The sequence below is a fragment of the Microplitis mediator genome, chromosome 4 (genome assembly GCF_029852145.1).
Source record: "Microplitis mediator isolate UGA2020A chromosome 4, iyMicMedi2.1, whole genome shotgun sequence".
In the NCBI taxonomy this organism is placed as follows: domain Eukaryota; kingdom Metazoa; phylum Arthropoda; class Insecta; order Hymenoptera; family Braconidae; genus Microplitis; species Microplitis mediator.
Window position 1 is genome coordinate 14871788 of NC_079972.1, and position 15576 is coordinate 14887363.

General features: G+C 27.6%; 3 protein-coding genes across 10 annotated transcripts in view; 2 read left to right on the forward strand and 1 right to left on the reverse strand.

Moving 5' to 3' along the window:
• The first annotated feature begins 1112 nt into the window (after nucleotides 1–1112).
• On the forward strand, nucleotides 1113–3425 carry LOC130666753 (uncharacterized). The gene is made up of 4 exons (XM_057468006.1): nucleotides 1113–1545; nucleotides 1615–1816; nucleotides 2965–3188; nucleotides 3284–3425. The coding sequence occupies exons 1-4, from the start codon at nucleotides 1177–1179 to the stop codon at nucleotides 3287–3289; spliced, it is 801 nt and encodes a 266-aa protein (XP_057323989.1). The 5' UTR covers nucleotides 1113–1176; the 3' UTR covers nucleotides 3290–3425.
• Nucleotides 3403–8092, reverse strand: LOC130666744 (mucosa-associated lymphoid tissue lymphoma translocation protein 1-like). 2 transcript variants are annotated; one of them, XM_057467989.1, is made up of 8 exons: nucleotides 7813–8092; nucleotides 5994–6699; nucleotides 5694–5910; nucleotides 4609–4792; nucleotides 4284–4498; nucleotides 4053–4151; nucleotides 3688–3959; nucleotides 3403–3603 (listed from the first exon to the last, which is right to left on the reverse strand). In XM_057467989.1, exons 1-8 carry the CDS (start codon nucleotides 8088–8090, stop codon nucleotides 3505–3507), a joined length of 2070 nt encoding a protein of 689 aa, XP_057323972.1. In that variant the 5' UTR covers nucleotides 8091–8092; the 3' UTR covers nucleotides 3403–3504. The 2 variants fall into 2 exon arrangements, with proteins under 2 accessions (XP_057323972.1, XP_057323971.1); XM_057467988.1 differs by having other exon boundaries at nucleotides 5685–5910; nucleotides 7813–8090.
• A 278-nt stretch (nucleotides 8093–8370) lies between these two features.
• The window catches only part of LOC130666745 (CREB-regulated transcription coactivator 1-like), a 41756-nt gene continuing 34550 nt past the window's right edge, over nucleotides 8371–15576 (forward strand). For 3 of the 7 annotated variants that reach the window (XM_057467990.1, XM_057467992.1, XM_057467991.1), the window contains exons 1-2: nucleotides 8372–10005; nucleotides 14884–15132. In XM_057467990.1, coding sequence (XP_057323973.1) covers nucleotides 9892–10005; nucleotides 14884–15132 — 363 coding nt within the window. In that variant the 5' untranslated portion in view covers nucleotides 8372–9891. Of the gene's footprint in view, nucleotides 10006–14883; nucleotides 15133–15576 lie in introns of all 7 variants that reach the window. The other 4 variants (XM_057467994.1, XM_057467995.1, XM_057467993.1 and 1 more) reach the window with 3 other exon arrangements.

Sequence of the window (15576 nt, forward strand, 5' to 3'; positions counted from 1 at the left end):
AATTTAAATAAATATATTAATAAATTGTTCTAGAAAATAATTATCATTGTTACTTTTTTTTTTAATTAACCATTGACGTCTAAATATAATTAATTTTATGATACTGAAATTAGCCATTACACTAAAGTTGGCTGACGTCTAATAATTTTTAAAATTTATTCAAAACGATAAATTATAAAAAAAAAATATTTAAAAAAATTGCACTCATAGTTTTTTAAATTTTCTACGTGTGCATATTTTTTGGTTTTTTTTTCTATGTATTTTATTTGTTGAAGAAAAAATCCGAAAATTATAAATTGTCTGCTAACTTTTGGATCATAAATTAGCCGACGTCTAATAATTTTTGAAATTTATTCAAAACGATAAATTATAAAAAAAAAATATTTAAAAAAATTGCACTTATAGTTTTTTAAATTTTCTACGTGTGCATATTTTTTGTTTTTTTTTTCTATGTATTTTATTTGTTGAAAAAAAAAATCCGAAAATTACAAATTGTCTGTTAACTTCTGGATCATAAATTAGCCGACGTCTAATAATTTTTGAAATTTATTCAAAACGATAAATTATAAAAAAAAAAAGATTTTAAAAAATTGCACTTATAGTTTTTTAAATTTTCTACGTGTGCATATTTTTTGATTTTTTTCTCTGTATTTTATTTGTTGAAAAAAAAATCCGAAAATTATAAATTGTCTGCTACCTTCTGGATCATAAATTAGCCGTCTAATAATTTTTGAATTTTTTTAAAACCACGAATTAAAAAAAAAAAAAAACATTTCAGAAAAATGCACTTATAGTTTTTCAAATTTTCTACATGTGCATATTTTTATTTTTTTTTTAAACTAAAATGTTGAAAAAAAATTCAAAAATTGTTAATTGTCTGCTAATTTCAGAATAATAATATTTAATAATTTTAAATTACCCGCCATAACTAAAAATGGTGAGTGCGGGAATTTTAAACAAAACAATTGTAAAATTAAATTAATTACAATAATTTATTTTTAAAATTACAAAATAATAATAAAAAAATACGTAATTTCAAATAGATAATTAGATTTATCAGATAAAAAATCATTAAGATGATAAATTCAAATTTTGGAGGTTATGATTGTTTACTATTCAATTTGTGCGTAAATACCGAAGAGTAAGACGTTGTTTTGATAAGGTTATTTTTTAGCAATGTTACTTTATAATATTTACAAAAATGTTTGTAATAATCCACGTGTTCGTTACTACGGAGTAATGACAGCGAATAAATTAATTAAAAAATTAGATAATAATAAATTACCTAATCATTCATGTTTGCGGGAACAAAAGCTAATAAATTCAATTATAAAAACATCAAATCATGGGGACAAAAAATTTTACAGTGTCCAGCCAGAGGAGGAAGCAAATCTTGTCCGGCTTCCAGCTTTGACAGATGATCCTTTAATTCTAGTGCCGAATTTTTTTAAAACTTTCAAAAGCTCTTATAATCTTCACATGCAGATAAGAGGCTCGCTTGATAATGAATTTGATATGATAGAATTTTCTGATGGATCCAAGCAAGTATGTCTTTATACATTTATTTATTTTTGTTTTGCAATCGCAGTTTAATTTAATTTTTATTTATTTAAGGCAGTGGAAGTTGTATCACACGCTCTTGCTGAAGAAGACTACGATAGTCTCCAAGGTTTAGTTATTCCAGATGTCATTGAAAAGCTGAGGAAAAGAATATCATTGTTATCAGAAGAACAAAAAAAATTAATTCCCATTAAAAAAGGAGAGATTTATGCAAACTTTCCATATTCGATTGATGTTCGTCGTGAAGGAGATGAAGGTAACATTCATTTTAATTATTATTCATTTTTTTTTGTTTATTATAGTGGAAGTAACGAACAATTGACAATTATTTTTATTTTAAATGACATAAGACAACACCTTACACTTTTTAAAATGATACTGAAGTTTGCCGACGTCTTATAATTTTTTTATTCTCGTAAAACGATTAATTGTAAAAAATAAATATTTTAAAAAATTGCACCTATAGCTTTTTTGAGTTTCCGCATGTGCATTTTTTTTATAATTTATTTGTTGACGAAAATCCAAAAACTGTTGATTATCTTGTAAGTTCAGGATCATTTTTCAAAAATATTCAATGGCTTTGAACTGTCATCGCATTTAAATCGCAGTTAATTAAAAAAAAGTTTGAGCATTAATTGAAGAAGGGCAACGCAGTTACAATTTTTCCAAAATTGGAATTTTTTTAAAAATTACGTACAGTTGTTATTAATTTGGAGTTGAACGTAATTTAATTTTTTCGATTATTGCCTCAAATTTTTTTTATAATTAATTAATAAAATTTTAATAGTCATGGAGTTCCTCATTGAAAATTTTTAAAATCAGGGGGGGGGGGGGGATTTGTTGATATCCTTCATTCTAAACTTCGAAATAACGTTCAAGATATTTTCAATTACATGAAATAAAAAATTATGAACGTAGTGGATATTGTAATGATTACTGTTAATTATTAATAGGGCCAGGATTTTCGCGTTAATTTAAAAATAATTAATAATTAGTAGTGTGAAATTTTTTATATTACGGGGAAAATATTGGTCTTATAAAAAAAGTTTTCAAACAAAAGTTGTAGGAAATTGAATTTTCTAAAAAAAATGTCTCTTATAGTTTTTTCTAAGGACTAATAAGAAAGCCGTAATTTCAAAATTAAGATTTTCATAATTAACAAAATTTTGAATCATTCATTATGAATCTTAATTTGAGAACTACGGTGAAAATATTGATCGTATAAGAAAATGATAAGAGACATTTTTTTTAGAAAATTGAATTTCCTACATCTTTTGTTCGATAACTTTTTTACTAAGACCGATATTTTCCCCGTAATATCACAAATTTGAACTATTCATTTTAAAAATAAGGCCAAAATCTTGTCCCTAATTGTTAATAATAATAATTATTATTATATTTTAGATAGAGAAAGAGTATTTGCTGACATAACAATGGCGTACTATAGCCTGAGAGGTTTTGAGGAAATGCAAAAGAGAGGCGAATTACCACCACTTGAAATGGGAATTATGCCAGAATACCGTGAAAAAATATATTTATCTAATTATCGATTTACCCGAGAGTACACTGAAAATGTAACGTCATCATGGATAGTTACTATGTGTAATGAATTAATGTTAGTTACCGCGGTAAGTATTTTATATAACATTTATTATTATTATTTCCATTGATAACTAAAAATATTAACGTATGTACAATTATTTTCATCTGTTTATTTTTTCAGATATGAAAGTGATATGTTTTTTATTAACATTAAAAAAAAGGAAAAAAATTTATATTCTGTAAAAATAAAAAAATAAATGAGCATTTGTGTCAATGAAATAATTATTTCAACGATAAATATAAAATTAAACGCAATAAAAAAAATAATTTATTAATTTTAAAGGTAACATGTTTTTATAATATATATATAATACATATGTTTGATAAGATTATTTATTACAATCACAAGTTGCGTAATAACGGAGGAATATGATCAGTAACTTTGAATAATGTTGCGCCAAATGAAGTCCCGTCTCTCTCAATCGATACGACAATTGGACCCTAAAAAATAATATCACTTAGAGTAATAGCCAACTAATAAAACAGTTTGATATATATATAGATATAAATCTAAATAATTCCAACTTTATTGATCTGCGGATTGTGTAGATGGAATTCATTTCTCTGAGAGCTGCGATATAAATTATTTCTTTCTAATTTTACAGAGTTGTACAAATTAACAGTGACATCATCGTCTAGACCAATAAGATTTAACTTTAAAAAATTTAAATAGGGTTTAATTAACTGTGCGATAACAAGTTGACAATTTATTCCAGTTTGTTTGAAACATAAATCGATTGTTTTAGTCGGAAAAGTTGTAATGTCTTTTAAATTATTGATGACGTCAGAAGTTTTTCCTAGAAAAAAATATTAAAATAAGTAACTAATTATGTGATGATTACGGTAATAAATGAGTACTATAGGGCTCTGACGTTAACAATTTAAATTACCAGCGTAAATAGCGTCAATAAGACGATAAGGTTTCGTTACTGTCAAAGCAAACATCGGAATTTGATTTCTTTCTTTCCCCTCAAACCAGATATCAATCGCTGAAAGCATTTGTGATATTAATTATCATTATTTATATATATATATATACATATTTTATTACCGGATAGTAATTTATTTTAGTAATAAATAAAACCAGTAGTTAATTTAAATAAATAAAAATATTCCCTTACATTTTCCAGTTTCTTCAAATACTTTTTGTACTGGTATATCTCTTGTTATAAATTTACTCAAATGAGTTACATACAACCCACAGTCATTACTAAATCTTTCGTAACTCGGACGATGGCTAGATGTCGAGTAGGCTTGAATTAAATTTCTAAGATTTTTATTACTTCTGTATTCATTAACTTTAGGAATTTCCTTGTGAATTTCAGGATTTAATTCTCTATAAATAAAATATATTGTAATTTATATCATAACTACTACTATAAGAAAAAGTTTTTTTCTTTAAATATATTCCCGACTTAAGTGTCGAAGTAAAAGTTATGTTATTACTTTGGAGGAACTGTTTGACACGTGTCGAGAATCACAACTAGCAACGCTGGATCTTTCGGAAGAATCATGGCAAGTAATTCACTCTCGCATATTGCATCGGTTCTTAAAAAATTATTCGGAGCGTCTACTGCAAGCATATAACTTTCTTGCATCTTAAAACCATGCCCAGCAAAATAAAATAAACCTGTTTAAATAAAAATTTTAATTTACGCGTTAGCTGCAGTCGACTACTCGTCATAAGTCTGGTCTAGGGGACGTAGAGGAAATTTTTATTGTAATTTCAGTCTTTCCTCTACCGTACGTTTAGTTTTGTTCTCGACTACCCGTTATAAGCCTGTGTTTATTTAATGCCATTTTAAACGTCATATTAACATTTTGTTACATACGCCAGTATCCCGATTTCCCTGATGCTTATAGCGGTAAAATAAATACTTATCTTTTTACACTAATAATAATTTTAATGGAAAAAATTATACTGATAACGGGATTGATTACAGTATTAATAAAAATAATTATTTTATTTATCAACTTACTGCTCAATAAAACTTTTCAATTGTAACAGAAGCTTTTGATGTAAGTCATGATTACAATTATTAATAATAAATTATATTTTACTTAATAATGATTAAATTATCTGCGAAATATAGACAGTAAATTTTCATCATTAATTTTGATATTTTTTCCTATTTTTAGTTTATAATTTTGACAATTTTAACGGAATCTTATAACGGATTCTCTAGTACGAAACTCCTTAGAGTGATTAAGTGGGGGAAGTTTTTGGACTCAGTAATTCCCGATTGAGGGAAAGAGGCTTATGACGGGTCGTCTGTAATATTAATTCGCGGCATTGGTTTAAAATTATCTTATTTCTACTGACAGTAGAGACACTGAAATTTTAAATTTCGATGCTGGTATCAATTGGAATATTACACACCTAGGGAGGAAAGTAGGACGCCCCGATTCACGTGTTTGCCACCCTTGCCTTCGGCTCAGGTATGCAATTATACGCGTGTTGAAATGTTCTACTTTCCTCCCTAGGTATGTAATATACTATTAATTCATTTCATTAAATTTACCATAGACACCTTCACAAAGTAATGAGCTAAAAAAATTCATAGCATTTTTCATTTGTGCAGTCGTCAAATTGAGGAAGCAAATAACTTGGAATCCAATTTGTTCGAGAAGTTGTCCAAGTTTAGCTACATCTTTTTGTGGTGTCTTTAATTTTTCCTGATAATAATAGTTTTCATTAGCTACAAGTAATGCTATCTTAGCTACTGCCTTTTGCCGAGGCAACTCGATCTATAAATACCAAAATAATCCCCATTTAATCATGTCAGTTATTATTAATTGAGACGTAATAAAAAAATATAATTTACACTTACCATGACATTACTTTTTTCAGTATACACTTCACTGACACTATTGTAAATATGACAGTAATATTTTCCTTCATTTTTACTGCTAAAGTTTTCTATAACAAGTTCACTAGATTTTTGAATATCTAATTTAGTGTTATTATGAAACCATTGATAATTAGGCGCCGGGTGACTGTCTGCCAGACAACTTAATTTAAGTGTACCGTTAATCAGCACTTCAATTACTGATAGTGGTTGTTTAGTAATAATAACAGGTCTCGATTTTATTTTGAGATAAACCGAGTTGGACATTAATTGATCAACAATTAAGTCTTCTGTATTAATTTGGGTTACTTGACATTTGTACTCTCCTTCTTGATCAGTACTACTGATGACAACACTCAATTCTTCTTTATTTTGTGTTTCCAATGGAAGATTCTCATGGTACCAGGTATAAACAGGGGGTGGTAATCCCGTAGCTTGACATTTTAATTTTAAACACTTTCCAAAATCTACTTCTACTTCATCAGTTCCATCACAGTTGGGCTGTCTTGTGATAATTAAAGATTCACGCTCGCAAATAATCGAAAGTGCTCGTAATAGTTTGCAGTTTTTTAATAATTCACCTAAAGTTCTTACTGTACACGTTCGTACAGTTAATTCACACAGTAAATTTTCAGCTGGTGTCTGTTTTAAATTTCTTTTGTCTTCTAATAATTTTATCCAACTGGAACTATAATATTATTTAGATTAATAATGATGAGTATGAATATAGCAGGCATCAGAAAAATTTAAAATTATAAATAAACAAAATAATTCAAAAAATAATATTTTTGAAAAATGCACTTAATAGTTTCAAAATTTTTTAAATGCGCGTTTTTTAAAAATTTAATTTTACTAATTAATTATAATTTTAAATTTATCTGATGTCTGATACTTTTACACTCATTAATAATTACTTCAATATTTTACGAATGTGAATGTAGCATGATCCTAAAGTTAGCAGACATTTAAAAATCTTTGAATTTTCGTTTTTCAATAAATCAACTGCAAAAAAATAATATAAAAATATGCACATGTAGAAAATTTAAAAAACTACAGGTGCAATTTTTTCAAATATTTTTTTAAAAATTTTTTATCGTCTAAAAAAAAATCCAAAAATTATTAGACGCCTGCTAACTTCAGTATCATGAATGTAGCAGACATTAGATAAATTTAAAATTATAAATAAATAGAGTAAATAATTTAAAAAACAATATTTATAAAAAATGCACTTATTAATTTTAAAATTTTTTAAATGCGCATTTTTTTAAAATTTCATTTTATTAATTATTTACTCTATTTATTTATAATTTTAAATTTGTCTGATGTCTGCTATATATGATTCTGAAGTTACCAGACACGTAATAGTTTTTGGATTTTTTTCTAAAAAAATCAGTTACAGAAAAAAAAAATCTAAAATATGCACGTGTAGGAAATTAAAAAAACTATAAATGCAATTTTTTTAAATATTTTTTTTTTACAATTTTGAATAAATTCCAAAAATTATTAGACGTCGGCTAACTTAAGTATCATCTGCTATATTCACACTCATAATATTTTAACTTGGTCTTTTAGGAAATAGTCAAGTTTTCAGTTTTTAGGCTTTCAAAAAATATAAAAAAAATTCTGAATCATTCCTTGAAGTGTCTAATCCATGACTCAGAAGTTGCCAAAGTAAAGTTTAAAATTTTTGTTAACAAACGAAACAAACGTAATTTTTTAAAAAATTGACTGTTCCTCCAAAGACCCAGCATACATACCCATGGTTTAATAATTAATTACATAAATATATTGTTTTATTTACCCTTTAAATCCAAGCTGTTGTGCCACATACTCAGCCAATATATTCCACCCATTATCATAATTCAATTCATCAACAAGTTGTTTGTAAATAACCGCCGGCAACAACTCAATTTCAAGTTTTTCATCAAACTTGTACATAATTAAACAACATATATTACTATATCTATAAAAAATTAAAAAAATAATATCATAACTCGTAAATAATAAATATCTACTCCATTGTGACACAAGTATACGCAAAATGAGCAAACAACAAATTGAAACGAGGATAAAAAACATTATCAAGGTCATCAGCGTCAGTCACGTCATCATTTTAAATTTGAATATAAATTCAAACAGAAACTCTGTTTTGAAATAATAATTAAACAAATTAATATGCACAGCAGATAATTACTTAATTATTTAAGTATATTTTCATAAATTTACCACGTAGCCAAATAATCCGGGGTTAATAAACCGGATTCAAATGAAATAAAAAATTTGGCGGGAATGCGCAGTAGTTTAAAAACCTCAATCGATAAAACGATTCGCTTTGCATCAGCTGAGAAAAACCTTGGGCATGTTTCCTTAGTCTGTCATCGTCGCGCGCGTAAAGTGGTGCTCTTTGTTAAATAGAAAAGTAACCTCCTACGGGGTTACTATTATTTCCCACCTAATGTAAAAAATATTATTGTCAGCATCCGACAGTGAACGTACCATTGCTCTACTCAATAAATAATAAATAATAACAATAATCGTTATCATTGATAATAAAAATATTTATGCCAACAATTAAATAAGTAAATAAATAAATAAATAAATAAATATGTACTGGTGTAATTAAACATCAGTTTATTTAAATATCTCCATACATATGTATTGAGTAAAATTGAATTGAGTTGAATAAAAAAAAAAATACTCAAGTAAATAAATAAAAAACACAAGTTAAAGTGTACGTCGTTGTCGTTGATATGACCAATGGCTCTGAATAAAAGAGTTTCTGCGCGATGCGCGTGGCGCGCTGCGTCGCATAATCTTGCGTATCAGTGACCGTCAGTCAATCGAGGCGGCAGTGGTGTGTTAAAAAAGCCCGCAACACGCTCTCATGTGTGGTGGAAGTAAGCAAAAGCACGATATTAAACAGAGAGAGACATAAGACATTAAATAAATAATAACCCAACATATTTTTTTTTTAAATTAACTCGCGGTAATAAATTTAAATACTGGACAATTTGAATTTTTGCGCGACAAAGTTTTTTTTTTTAAATTTCTGTCAACTGTTTTTTTTTAAAATTAAATTTTTTTTTATCAATAACTCGAATTGTTGTATTGACACGCGAGTGCTGACTAGAGGAGTTGACTGCGGGGTAAAGAGAACGAGTTGTAAAATATAAATAATAGTAATAAGTGAAGTAGGAAATTTAAGTGGTGTAGAGGTAGAGAGGAAATAGGAATAGAAGTAGAAGTAGAAGTTTAATTTGAAAAGTGTTGTGTGTGTGGACAGATTGGGGAGAGGTCGTGTTTGTGTCGCGCGTGTACAGTCGGGAAAAAGAGTAAGGGAATGAAATGAGAAGACGTGGACATCATCCTAGTGATCGTAGTCGTGTCGAGAGCTGCATTGTTTCTGTTAAACTTGAATATTTAAATACTGGTGACAAGCTCCTCCGTAAGCTTGCGGTCTTGTGGAGGCAACAAACAGACCGCAAGTGAAAGACCCGGGGAAAGGAGACTGAGAAAGAGAGCGAGAGGGAGGGAGACTGGAAATCGACAGTGGGAAAGAGACCGAGTAAAATTTAGAGCTAGAGCGCAAGAAGGCGGGCGAAGCTGGGGAAATACATAATACATATTTAAATAGAAAGACGTGATTATTTGAGTCTGTCCTAGATCTTTAACAGGTGAATGTTAATTAATTTTTGTTGCTTTGTTTTTTACAAACAGGTATAAATATTTAATGGTTTGATAATAATTAGTAGTAATTATTGGTGTTTTATAAATTTATCAAGTGATTATTGAGTGTTTTGTGTAAGTAAAAGTGTGTGTACAGATATAGTCGTGATTAAGTTTTGTGTGGGTTGTGTACTTGTGCCGTGGCCCGGCCATCATGGCGAATCCACGGAAATTCAGTGAAAAGATTGCGCTCCTCAACCAAAAACAGGCTGAGGAAACTGCTGCATTTGAAGCCATCATGAGAGAAGTTTCCGATGTTACTAGCAGGGTAAGCAGTTTATTTTTTTATTACCATTATTATTATTTTGGTTTTTCATTTTATTCCTGTAGATCAATGTCCCTAACCTCCCTCGGCATGATACTGCTCTGCTACTGCTACCACTGCCTTTATTATTATTATTCATATAAAAAAATATTATTTCTATGATTTTTTTTATGTGGATACATATATAGATATATGTGTGTACATGAAAATGTATGCAGTTTTATTTTATTTTTTATCACCGTTTTTTATATTTTATTTTATTATTTTTTCCCGGGGTTTTAGTGCACGCGGATTACAAGCAACGTTTGCGTTGCTCTGGATAGAAAACGGTAAAACGTAAACACGAAGAAGCTGTAATTTTAAATGTATGTGTACATACTTACTCCTCGTGTATATTTTCGGAGCTCGGTGTGGTCATTGAAAGAGAGAAAGAGAATTAAGTGGAAGGGTAGTGAGAGAGGAGATTGAGATACTAAAGAAAGAAGACGAAATAATATATATATATATATAAATATATGCAGGAGTTTACGACTTGCTTTTCGTCTTCCGCCCACTTTTTGTGTCGTATCTTTTTCTCACGATTTTGTTGACGAAGCTTTTTTTTTATTTTTTAAATAAAATAAGAATACGAAATAGAATACACATGAGACAGATAATGCGCGGGAAAAGTATTTTTTTTAAGTATACGGAAAAAAAGAATTTTTTCGCGCTAAAAAGTCTTTACTCGAGAAAATTTTTACGAGCTCCAAAATTTTTTTTTTTAGTTTGAATTTTAAAAAAATTTTTTGGAGCAAAAAAAATTTATGGCACCAAGAAATTTTTTTATGAGTGTAGCAGATATCAGACAAATTTAAAATGATTAATAAATAAACTAAATAATTAGTAAAATAAAATTAAAAAAAAATACGCATTTAAAAAATTAAAAAAATTAATAAGTGCATTTTTTAAAAATATATTTTTTAAAATTATATACTCTATTTATTTATAATTTTAAATTCGTCTGATGACTGCTACATTCATTCATTTTTTTATGATACTGAAGGTAGCAGACGTCTAATAATTTTTGGATTTTTTTTTAGACGATAAATAATGAAAAAAAAAATATTTGAAAAAATTGCACCCATAGTTTTTTAAATTTTCTACATGTGTTATTTTTTTAGTTTTTTTTTTTTGTAAATTATTTGGTGAAAAAAAAAATCCGAAAATTACTAATTGTCTGCTAACTTCAGTATCATATTTTTTTTCTTCATTCAATAATTTTTGGATTTTTTTAGAAACGATAAATAATTTAAAAAAAAAATATTTACAAAAATGCACTTAAAGCTTTTTTAATTTTCTACACGTGCATTTTTTCAGTTTATTTTTTTTTTGCAATTGATATGTCGAAGAGATCCGAAAATTAATAACTGTCTACTAACTCAGGATCATAAAATATTTCTCGCGCCAAGAAGTTATTTTTTTCTGTGTACTAAATACTTTGTGCCCAAGTATTATCGGGTATTAAGTTAATAAATATTATTTAATGAGTTAAATACGTGTGTGAAAAGAATGTTAAGAAATACTAGGAAGTTGTTGGATTATTATTATCTATTTATTTATTTTAAGGAATTTATGGATTCGTTTAATTTCTCTCGTCTATACATCGTGTGAATTAGTCACGTCAGTTTTTCTTTCAATGACAAATTATTTGATAGAATAGTATGGCGACAAAAGTTTTATTGTTGATATTTTTTTTTTTATTAGCCTTGGCCATATTGAACGTATTTAACATTTATTTCTTTACTCAAGTGCTAATGACCTGAGTAGGGAAACAAAATATAAAATAGTCGGACTTGTTTGTATTAATGTTTATTTAATTGGTTATTTAATTATTTATGTCACTGTATCATTGAAGAACGTGACGGAATGTGTTTCAAAAAATTCATACATATTTTATTAACATTAAAATTTATTTATCATTTCATACTATTTTGTTTACTCCGTTTTTTCATAACTTCGAATATTAGATATAAAATATTTCAATGATACCGACGTCTAATAATTTTTAGATTTTTTTTCAACAAATAAATTAAAAAAAAAAAATATAAACAAAAAATATGCACATGTAGAAAATTAAAAAAGCTATAGGTGCAATTTTTAATTTTTTTTTTTTTTTTATAATTTGTCGTTTTATAAAAATCCAAAAATTATTAGACGTCAGCTAACTTCAGTATCATAGTTAACTGACGTCTAATAATTTTTGAAATTTATTTAAAACGATAAATTATAAAAATAAAAATATTTTAAAAAATTGCACTTATAGTTTTTTTTAATTTTCTACATGTGCATATTTTTTTTTTTTTTTTCTTCAAATTTAATTGTTCAAAAAAAATCAGAAAATTTTTAATTGTCTGCTAACTTCAGGATCGTAGTTAACTGACGTCTAATAATTTTTGAAATTTATTTAAAACGATAAATTATAAAAATAAAAATATTTAAAAAAATTGCACTTGTAGTTTTTTAAATTTTCTACATGTGCATATTTTTAGTTTTTTTTTTTTTCTTCAAATTTAATTGTTAAAAAAAAATCAGAAAATTTTTAATTGTCTGCTAACTTCAGGATCGTAGTTAACTGACGTCTAAAAATTTTTGAAATTTATTCAAAACGATAAATTATAAAAATAAAAATATTTAAAAAAATTGCACTTGTAGTTTTTTAAATTTTCTACATGTGCATATTTTTATTTTTTTTTTTTCTTCAAATTTAATTGTTCAAAAAAAAATCAGAAAATTTTTAATTGTCTGCTAACTTCAGGATCGTAGTTAACTGACGTCTAAAAATTTTTGAAATTTATTCAAAACGATAAATTATAAAAATAAAAATATTTAAAAAAATTGCACTTATAGTTTTTTTAATTTTCTACATGTGTATATTTTTAGATTTTTTTTTTTGAAAACCGAAAATTATTAATTGTCTGCTAACTTTAGGACCATGAATATTGATAGATAAAAAATAATTCAATGGTTATTTTTGATCGCCAAAATTTATTTTAAAGTAAAAAATGATTATTTTTATTATTATTTATTTGTTTTTAGTTTGAGGAAGGTATTGATGATAGTTTAGTACATGTCGTTATTGACTCTGATGGGTATAAAATTTAAAAAAATATAAAAAAGTTTCTAACGATTAGAATTTGACGGTTCGATTGGGCTGGCTCATCACCATATTCATCAGCTATATTTGAATTTCCGAGGTCGTTTCGTTGTTCCTCGTTTCACTGACAAAGAGAAAATGGTAACTCTGAGTGTTCTCAATTGAGAACAAGAGAGTAACCAAGAGAGAAAGATTTAACAAGACGAGAATGAGAGAGAGAGAAAAATAGAGAGTGGAAGATGTTGCGAGTAATCGATCTCTGTGAACTTTTAAATACTAAATTTTTAAATAAATTTAACATTGAAAACCTAAAATAATAATTACTAATTGTTAAGTACTGAAGATGTTAATTATAAATTATACTGAAGTATCTTATAAATTATTAATTATTAATTTTGAATATTAAATTGTTATTCATATTATAATTTTCGATTTAAATATCTTTTAGCATAATTTCGTGCTCTGGTTAATGAGTAATTTTCATCCGTATAATTTTATTTATTTTATAATTTTACTCCACTGTTAAAAATTTTGTGAATTTGGAGTAAATACTCGGACTTCCGGAATATTAGAAAAAATTACTCCACATACGGAGTAAATAGAGAGTTTGTTTTTTCAGCAGACTGATTTCGGAGTCATCAGAATTTTATTTGAATCCGCATTCACCCTTCGGAGTGAATTTTACTCCAAAGGGATCAAGTAAATAAACAGTCATCCGCTCCAGATTTAATCCGGGTTCGCTCCGCAATTTTTTTACACTGCATAATAAAAATAAATGAAATATTTATGAGTAATGGATAATATGTGGTGCATAAAAATATAAGAATTTAAAATATAACAGAGAGCTACTTTTTAATTTCTTTCTCTCGTCTGATGGCGTCGTGGCTATTCGCAATAACAATAAAACGTTATCGTCACATGTATGAGACGACGAAGGCTATATTATGTGTTGCACACGTGCATACTTGTGATGTGATGCAGGAACACACATTGCATCCAATATATCAACGACGAATAGAGCTACTGTTCCGAGTTCGAGGCTACGATCGCTTCTCTGGGTTTCCATTAAACTCGACAAGTAAACATAGAGAGAAATAGAGAGATAAGGAGTAAAAGTTTTATCGTAGATCGTAAAAAAAAAGTATTAAATAACAGCATCGGAGCAAGGGTTGATACCGCAGTAATACGATAAATAATGCTCTCGTGAATCAATTGTCTTTAATTTTTATTTTTTTATCTTGTCTTCTTATTTTTTTTCTCAGCTTGTAAATTTAATTCAAACTTAAAATCCTCGCGTCCGAATCCTTTACTGCCATAAAAATTTTAAATTAATTTCTCCAGGTTTAATTAAATTTGAAATTCGGATCGTTAATTTACCGTAACTATTTTACTCACATGTATGCTAATAAATTGACTTATCATACTCTAATGTAAATCTAAATTATTAAAATACACGAGTTGATTGAGTAAAATTAAATTAATTTGAGGTTTTAATATAAAAGGGTAGAATGTGACCTCGATTTGTACATCAGTATTTCCTCTATTATTCATAACTTATCTACCTATCAATTAATTCACATATAATTTAATCCCGTCAGTTTATGTTGATCTGCACGTTAATTATTTTTATTTACACCCATTGGTAGAAAAAATAAATTAGCGTTAAAAATTTAAGTGTTGTCTTTACTTGGGATAAAACAATTGTATTGAATAAAAAAAACAACAACAATTGTAATGAACTTGCATAGGTGGCGTCAGCAAGCAGTTCAGTAGGAGCAAGTCCTACTGGAAGTGGTGTACCAGAGACACCATTGTCTGTGAAGAGTGCTGGTGCAAGTCCTCCTCAATCAAGTGGCAGTAAGCACCTGCACATAAACATTGGGAATCAATTCAGAGCTGGGGGTTCGTTGCCCAACGTTAACAACAACATTGAAAATCGAGATACTGCTAAAGATCCTTCTCCAAACTCCGCTGCTATTCACTCTATCGACCTCAAGGTATAATTTTTTATGCCAACAAAAGCTATGAACGATTGTGCCTAGAGTCCAATGTTGTTGTTGTTGTTGTTGTTGTTGTTGCTGCTGCTATAGATACTTTAGAGTTTGTGAAGTAAAAAATATAATCGATAAAAAATTTTTTTTACTGTAAAGAAAAAATAATTACTACAGAAAATAGCTGGCTCAAGGTTTACTTCACAATTCTCATTGTCATTAAAAAAAAAAATGTTTATATGTTTAGTCTGGCTATCACCTTAATGTTCTTAACACGTAGTTACACTTAGCATGCTCAGTTTCGTGTTGATAAATTTATCTCGATGATTATCAATTGGATTAGTATCTAATCTTGATACAAACTCAATTAATTCAGCCACGCTACAGCGTGTAATTTCATTCAAGCACCATTAGTGTCCTATAATACGTGCCTTGTACTTTTATTCTTAA

What these genes read in the sequence shown, in the direction of transcription:
- LOC130666753 (XM_057468006.1), top strand. Translation starts at nt 1,177, where the DNA reads ATGTTACTTTATAATATTTACAAAAATGTTTGTAATAATCCACGTGTT. An exon ending in TTTCTGATGGATCCAAGCAA is followed by an intron (nt 1,546 to 1,614) that starts GTATGTCTTTAT and finishes TATTTATTTAAG; the next exon opens with GCAGTGGAAGTTGTATCACA. An exon ending in TCGTCGTGAAGGAGATGAAG is followed by an intron (nt 1,817 to 2,964) that starts GTAACATTCATT and finishes ATTATATTTTAG; the next exon opens with ATAGAGAAAGAGTATTTGCT.
- LOC130666744 (XM_057467988.1), bottom strand. Translation starts at nt 8,090, where the DNA reads ATGTTTTTTATCCTCGTTTCAATTTGTTGTTTGCTCATTTTGCGTATA. An exon ending in CTGAAAAAAGTAATGTCATG is followed by an intron (nt 5,911 to 5,993) that starts GTAAGTGTAAAT and finishes TGGTATTTATAG; the next exon opens with ATCGAGTTGCCTCGGCAAAA. An exon ending in ACTTTGTGAAGGTGTCTATG is followed by an intron (nt 4,793 to 5,684) that starts GTAAATTTAATG and finishes TTATTTAAACAG; the next exon opens with GTTTATTTTATTTTGCTGGG.